This window comes from Octodon degus, unplaced genomic scaffold (genome assembly GCF_000260255.1).
Source record: "Octodon degus isolate 3935 unplaced genomic scaffold, OctDeg1.0 scaffold00079, whole genome shotgun sequence".
Lineage (NCBI taxonomy): Eukaryota > Metazoa > Chordata > Mammalia > Rodentia > Octodontidae > Octodon > Octodon degus.
In genome coordinates, this window is record NW_004524655.1 from 10,652,289 (window position 1) to 10,660,115 (window position 7,827).

The following is a 7,827-nucleotide window of genomic DNA, read 5'->3' on the forward strand; positions in this document are numbered from 1 at the left end:
CTCCAGTAACTGTGAGCTAAATAAACCTTTCCTTCCTTCATTTTGGTTGTCGGGTATTTGTCCCAGCAACGAGAGAAGAGTAACTAAGACAGAGGCAGAGGCAGGGAGATCGCAAATTTCAATACTGCCTAAGCAACTTGGTGAGACCTGTCTTAGACTACAGATACAAAGGAGTGGAGATTGCAGCTCAGTGGTTCAATCTCTAGTACTTCAAAACAATTGGGGGAGGGTATACTTAACCAATTTTCAAGATATTCACTATTAATTTATTGTTTGTTTACTCTCAAGAAGGAATAATGGTGGCATATAAATAATTTTAAAAGACAATTTTTTGTGTGCAGGGTCTCACTTTATGCAGCTCGGACTTGTAGTGATCCTCCTGTTTTCAGCCTCCCTAGCGCTGGGGTTTCAGGCGTGCACTACTATGCCTGAACTTAAAAGACAGTTTTATGAAAGAAAAGAAAATCCTGAAACTATTCTGGTTTCCCAGGATGAAAAGTAACACATTCTTGAAAAGTCAAAGACTTACTTCTTTTCTTAAGATGTCTATCATAGTCAAGATTTAAAGCAAGTTTTGTGCTTGTGAATTGTATCTGGACAATGATAAAGATGGAGGGGCTGGGTGTGGCAAAAGTTATTACTTACATTCCATTCGAAGGCCCCAATGGCTATCCCTGAAGATGCTCCTATCCCTGCCAGGCCAATAAAGTGGCTACTGCCAATATTTGCAGCAAAAAGAGAACCACCTATCTGAAAATCAAAAGTTGGTTACATATCAGAACTCAGTTCAGTTCCAAAAAACAATTCTTACAAATGGATGCTCTTGCTGAATTTCACATATTCTCCAAAGAGATTATTCCCTGGACAGAATCCCCATTCATACCTCTTCTATGCAGCCCTTAACTATGAATTATAAACCAAGGAGGGAAGAAGAGAATGAAAAAAGTAGAACGCCCATTCTTACAATGCTACTCTCCACATGCTCCACTAACGCACTTGGAATTCGCCAGTGCAGGAATATTAGTGGGTAAGTATTTATTTAAACTAATTGAAAATAGTTAACAATGTAATTAATTATGGTGCTGGCTTAAAATAGTAAAGTGCATGACTACGAAGAAGCACGATGTAACATTCAGAAAGAAGTAGGTAATAAGCTACACATATTACACAATCTCTAAATTTTTATGTGTCTATTTTACACTTGCACACATACATGTTCACATATACACAGGAGTGATTGTGGTAATTTACATAATAAAATACTTCTGCGACTGGAATCATGATTATGAAGATGGAGTGCGGAGAAAATTTTGAGTTCTGTACTTAGCAACATTGCATGCATGTGTGCATGTGTTTTTACAACCAACATTACTTTTAAAATCTAAAAATCCTGGGCCAGGGAGATGGCTCAGTAGAATAAGTGCTTCCCTGGCAAGTGCAAGGGCCTGAGTTCAATCCCCGGTTCCGACAAAATCTAAAAATCCTAATCGCATTTAAAAGGAACAAAAGACCTCCATCACTTTCAAATGGAGTAGAAGTACCCAATCCATTTAAAATGACAATCAGATCATTATACTGTTGATATCAGTCGCATTTAAAACCAAATTATCAAAAGAGGCTGAAGACAACAAAATTTTAGGTAAATGAAAACAAAAGAACTACATTGATGATATTAAAATAAAATAAATTAGCATATAAGATCAAAGCCAATAAGAAAGACAAAAAGGTTTCAAAAAAAAAAACTATGAAAGGTAAAATGCACAAATAAAACATAGTTGACATACAGCAAACACCTTGAAAGTGACAAATATAAGGCAAAGGAATCTTAGAAGAAGTGTGTAACACGTACTCAAGTAATGGTAGTAATTTGTACTATTAAGAATGTTGACTAGGGCTGGGGAGATAGCTCAGTAGAATAAGCACTTGCCTGGCAAGCACAAGGGCCTGAGTTCAATCCCCTGTCCCACCAAAAAAAAAAAAAAAAAAAAAAAAGAAAGAATGTTGATATATGCAAAATTACATTGTGTAAATTGCCTGATAATATAGGACATAAATAGTGAAATGTCCATACAACGTAATACTGTGCAACGTGTAAGTATAAGCTATTTGTATCTATGTTTGCAGGCCACAAAAATATTTGAGTGCATTAGTAAATGGAAAGGTAATTGATAAAATCATCATTCATTAACAGTTAATGTCCACAGCCAACTCTAAGCCAAGTACTGTTGTAGGTGTTAGAAATACCTTGGTGATTAAAACAAAAGTGAAATCTCTGTCCTTATGAAGCTAACACTCTTTTGGGAAGAAGAGAAACAATAAACATAATACATTGCAGGATTATTTTATCGCATAATAGTGATGAATACTAGAGAGAAAGAGAAAGGTGCAAAGTGGATAGATGGGCTGGCGAGACAGCTCAGCGGTCTAAAACGCCTGCTTAAGCAAGCTTAGGGAAGAGCGCAGGGACCGTGGTTCAATCCCCAGCACCACATGCCATGCCAGCCCTGCTCCCAGGGTGGGCTGAGCCAGCCACACACACACAAAATAAGTGGTTAGGAGTACTTTGTCATGCGGTGGTCAGTGTGGGTGGTCCTGAGAAAAGAGCTGAAGAACACCAGAAGAGTCGCAGGGATATCTACAGAGCACCCACATAGAAAGAAACAGCAGCAGGTGCAAGGGCCCTGATCAGGAGTATGAGGAGGCCATTCAAGGACATTGTATGAGCTAGATATGGTGCCCTGGGAGGCAAGGTTCAAGAGGAGAGCAGGACAAGACCATCTGCTGCCTTGTTGTAGGACTTTTAAGCAGCTGAGCCTTGATTCTGGGTAAGACCGGAACCTTGGAGGTTCTAAGAAAAGAAATGCTCTCATCTGATTTGAGGGTTAACGGGCTTCCTTTAGTTGCTTTGTTGAGACTGAATATAGAGGAGCAACTGCGAAAGGAGGGAGCTCAGAGTAGAGACTGGTATAATTAATCTAGTCTAGAGATGATGACAGCACGGAGCTGCAGACAGGATGGACAAGATGTTGCCAGGCACCAGATACACTTTTTAGATTGAGTCTCTGGATGGCCTGATGGATTGTATATTACATTTGGAAGAAGAAGAAAGGTTTAAGGTGACATCAAGTTTGCCAACCCCAGCAATTGCAATATTGGAGGTGCTATTAATTAAAGAAAGGGAAAGATTCAAAGAAGAAAAGCCAGGGTTCCCTTTGGGACATGTTAGGTGTCAGGTCTCTGATAGGTCCTTGAAGTGAAGGTATTGTAGACAGCTAGATCAAGTAGGCTTGTAGCCTGCTTTCTGGGATTAGATCACTAGGATTCCCAGATCTAAATACAACTGAAAAAGGTAACCAGATAATTTAGCTTACATGCAGTAAGTCCCTGGAGGTCCAATGGTCTTCTGCCACCTTAAGACAACTCACTCCTAATTACCACGTCACTGACTGCAGATTTAATCTCCCTGTAGGCTTTGTGGGTCATTACAGGTCCTCTAAGGGGCTGAGTCAAACCACTGATTGGCTCATACCGTTGTAGTTAACTGTGGTGTCAACTTGAATTAAAAAATGCATAGCTGATCAGTTTGGTCCAGTTTTGGGGGTGTCTGAAATGTGGACTCACTGAAGAGGTGGGACCCACCAGGGGTGTGGATGGCACCAAGCACCAGGCTTGCATCCTGGATGGAATAAGAAGGGAAAGAAGGGCTTCTTGGTTCTTTGGAGGAGCAGCTCCAGTCTTCACCTTTGGGCACCTGTCTGCAGGCTTCCGGTGCAGTTTCCAGCCTTCCAGCACGGACTCTGCAGCCTTCCAACACAATACCCTTTGACTTTCTGATAGAGACTCACTTGGGAATCTGCAGTGAGCTCCATGTCTTTGGCTTTTGCCTGCATCTTCTGGCTTTCCAGTGCGCTGATGCTCTTTGTGCATTCTTTCACACTTGACACTGTAGGTGGCCACTGCAAGCCTACTTTGTAAATTCTTTATGTCATATATTATATATACTATACCATATTAATATATAACATATCATATATATAATATAACATATTATATATAAAATATATTAAATTTTTCCCTTTACCAAATTCTGATACATACTTTAGACCAAACCTGCAATCCTACCTCAAACAGTAAGTCTTAAAGCCTTTGATACCAAGTCCTCTCAGTGCTATGAGCTCTTCTCACTGGCCTGCTCCCACCCTGTGAAATGTATTTTGTCTTTTCTCTTGCAAATAACTCACTGATCCTGCTGCTACTTTTAGGTGTCCTGCTTTGTTTAGGACATCCAAGACCCTTTTAACCTGGTAACAAAACCCAATCCTTTTCATAAGACTGGTTAATATTTGAGGACAGAGAATAAATGATTACATAAGAGTCTGATTTTTTTTTTTCTCAATTCGGAAATGAACTTTAGGTCCTATGTGAGAAATGCCTATATATTTTTTACATGAGAAGTTATAAAGTGGCCCTGGCTCAAGCTTGGCACCAATCCCCATCATCCTCCTGCTCCCTGCCACACCTACCCCAAGATATGGGCCTGTGGATGGCTCAACTGTCTCCACCGCTTGGGCTTTGTCACTCTTCTTGTACAGAATCACTTTGTATAATTGATACATTATTTAAAACAAAGCAAAGCAAAGCAAAGCAAAACAACAAAACAAAACAGAAGTGCTCTTTGTTTTTCACTTCCACTCTGCCTCTCTCTGCAGAGCACTGTGCTGCTCTGGCACCCCCACGCTGTAGCACATGCTGTTCCCTTAGCAGTCTCACAGGGGGCCCCCCACCTGCCAGTGCTGCTCACAATCCCACACTTTCCTATAGTGCTGTCCCAAGGACACCCAAGTTTACCTTTCCTCCATACCGCTCCTGCACACTTTCCTAGTAGACTTCTTGTCCTGCATTCTAATTCTGTTCTCTGCACTTCCACTTAGTAGGACTATTTTGTCTGTGTCCTGGGGCCTAGAATAATCCCTTGCTGAATGGCACGATCTAATAAGTGCTCAACTGAACAGAATTGAATGGAAACATTTAAGTTAAAAAAAAAAGAGAGAATATGTAAGACTCAAGGGAAATAGTAACTAAATGGCATGTCTGATTTAGCAAATTCAAATTATTTGGGTATCTGACATCTAAACTAACAAACAAATTAACACAAGCCTCCTCCAACCAGGTGGACTGCCATATGCAAGGCTTACTCACCAGCCCCCATACTAGATTTTGGCCAGCAAGGAAGAAGCCTTTTATTGTTGACCGATCTCTTGATAAAGCCTAAAACAAAACAAGAAACACTCCACATGGAATTCGTGAAACCAAACTGCTGCACAAACACAAGTCTCTTAAACAGATAGCATTCATTTATCATTTATCAAATGCATTTTCTTCCACTCCTCCCCTCCCCCTTCTCTCTCCCTCGCTCCCCCTCCCCCTTCCTGGCTCTGCACTACCGGGGACTGGACCTTCAGTTACATCACAAGCACACTGACGTTCAGGTCTGCTGGAGCCTCGGTGCCAGCAATCGTGGTGGCAGCGGCGGCCAAGACCATCAACCCTCAACCTCTGTGCGTGATCCATTGCCTGGCACTGCGGCGGCCTCGGATCTTCACTCAAAGGTGATGATGCGGCGTCCTGCCCTGCCAAGGCAGAGCGCGAGGGCAAGGGTCCACCTCGCTGCTGCTGCTGCCTCCACTGAGCAGCGGCGTTGCCTAGCGACCAGCCCGGCTCAGAGCCAACCGTTAAAGCTTGGCTCATCGAATCCCGCCAAGACCATAGTAGGGACAGCCCGCCAGACCAAATGTATTCAAAACACTTTCCGTGTAATTGGTTGAATCAGCGGACGCAGAACTCCCAGATAGGGAGGGCAAACTGTTACTGACGGCAGGTTGGAAGGATTTCCACCATCCTGGTTATCACAAGGACTCTTTAAGTTTCAGGGAGTGGGTATAGGAGCATTTGATCTGTTTGATTATTTGGGGGTTAGTAGGCCCGTGTATATGTGTGTGGTGAATGTACAGTATCACTGATTCTTGGCTGGAAGGATAGCAGCTAAGCTAAGAGCGGTCTCCTCTTAGGGCAATATGAAAGAAGATGCCAGGATGCAAAGTGGGGACCCAGTACTTGGGGGGGGGGTGTCAAACCCACCCCAGGTCCAGCTCCACCCATACCCTGGGCCAGCCATACCCGTAGACCAATGTACAAGACCAGCAGGAGATACACAGCCACAATCAGTATATCTTTCCAGTTGGAGGTAACGACATCCATAGTACTCCAGCTCCATGTGTGATCCTTGTTCTCAGAGAGTCTCATGGCGATGTTTCTGGATCAGTTAGGCAGCAATGGCTCCAGCTCTGGTTTGCAGGGCATTGTGGGAAAGACTGCAGGGCATTGTGGGAAAGACCGTGGGCCAGCCTGTAGGGGGCAGTGGCTCCAGATTTAGTTTCAGCTCTGATTTGCCGGGCATCCTGGAAAGGGCCAGAGGCAGCTATGTGGGTGTTCCCAGCAGACCCTGAGACCCAGGGTAGGCCAGGCTGCAAAGAACTCCTTACACAGAATTCCTTATCAAGAACACCTTATCAAGAATTGATCTGATATGCTAATTAAGCAGCTCTTGGTGGGGTTGGGGGCAAATATTGGCCTTTGTCAGCCACAATCCTGTCAGGATCAAGCTAAAGATCTGTTGCGGGAAGGAGGAGCAGGAGACTAGCGGGATCAGTAAGGTGTCTTTCAGAGTCACACTAGGTGCTGTGGTGCAGGAAATGGCTAATACTGCTCCTGTCTTTATTTGCAAATTTGGAATTTTGTTCATAGTGGATTTTTGCATTGTTTTTGATTGATTAAAGTATTGCACTAGCATAAACTATCTTGAATACTGAGGTTTTTTTTTTTCTTGTCCACTCAAGTTTTACACCAAGGCAGAAGCCCCTACTCACCTTTACCTAAAGAATTGCTCTGGTTTGAAGAACTGATGGCAGAATAACCTCAGGTCACTGAAATCTGTTCTTTTACTGGTAATGTATGCCTTTTAAATCTGAGCCAAGCATCATTTGTGTGATGCATTTGTTGACCTGTCCTTTACTTAATCTTAGTTGGTAATACTAAGAGCAACATGAATGAGATAGAAAAGAAAGGAAGGCTGGCCCTTCCTGTTTCCCCTCTGGCAGAATGGGCCATGCCTCTTCCTCCGGCACCCCTTGCCTGCTCAGGGGTTACCTGATGCTTGTCCTAGGCCTGCCCATCAACCTTGGGGTCTTTCAGAGGTCACTCCCAAGCTTCAATGATTGGAGCTGAAACTTGGCTAACAGCGAGAAAGCCCCTCCCTGGCTTCTGCCACTCCCAGTACTGCTGCTGCTTCTCTAAAGGAGGGCTGACAGGGCACAGACTGGGACGAGATTGGGGCCTATGTTGATATCCATGAAATCGTTAAACTCCAATAGTTTCTGATGAACACAGCCAACCTTCTTAGAGAGTTCTTAAAAGCATTCAAGGACTTGTTTGCATAAGAGACAGACCCTCAGCCACTACAGGAGATTCTTGCCTTGGCCTCAGGAGGCTTTTGATAGTCAGACAAGTCCCTGATGACTCTGTGATCTCCAGCTGACTCTGCCCCCTCCTGTCATTGCTTTGAAAGTTCTCAAGCAGGTCCAGGACATGTATAAAACTAGAGGTGCAGGCCATTCTCGCTCTATAGAAGCAGCACTTACTAAGCTGTGCTCTTCCTGATGTCCTGACCCTCCCACGTTGCTGTACAAGTCTGAATAAAGCCCCACTTGCTCAGGTAATGCTGTGGCTGGGTTTGGCACCACTGCTTTGTGAACAAATCTTCCTCCTATT

The 7,827-nt window shown here is 43.4% G+C and overlaps 1 protein-coding gene across 1 annotated transcript in view; it reads right to left on the minus strand.

Annotated features, from left to right (window-relative positions):
• LOC101584955 (sodium/glucose cotransporter 1-like) overlaps positions 1-6,304 on the minus strand; it is a 75,241-nt gene extending 68,937 nt beyond the window's left edge. Inside the window, exons 1-3 of the mRNA XM_023720944.1 lie at positions 6,178-6,304; positions 5,200-5,268; positions 646-750 (exon numbers count right to left, since the gene is read on the minus strand). Of these exons, the coding sequence (XP_023576712.1) occupies positions 646-750; positions 5,200-5,268; positions 6,178-6,303 (300 nt within the window). The 5' untranslated portion in view covers position 6,304. The remainder of the gene's footprint in view (positions 1-645; positions 751-5,199; positions 5,269-6,177) is intronic.
• Positions 6,305-7,827: the final 1,523 nt, after the last annotated feature.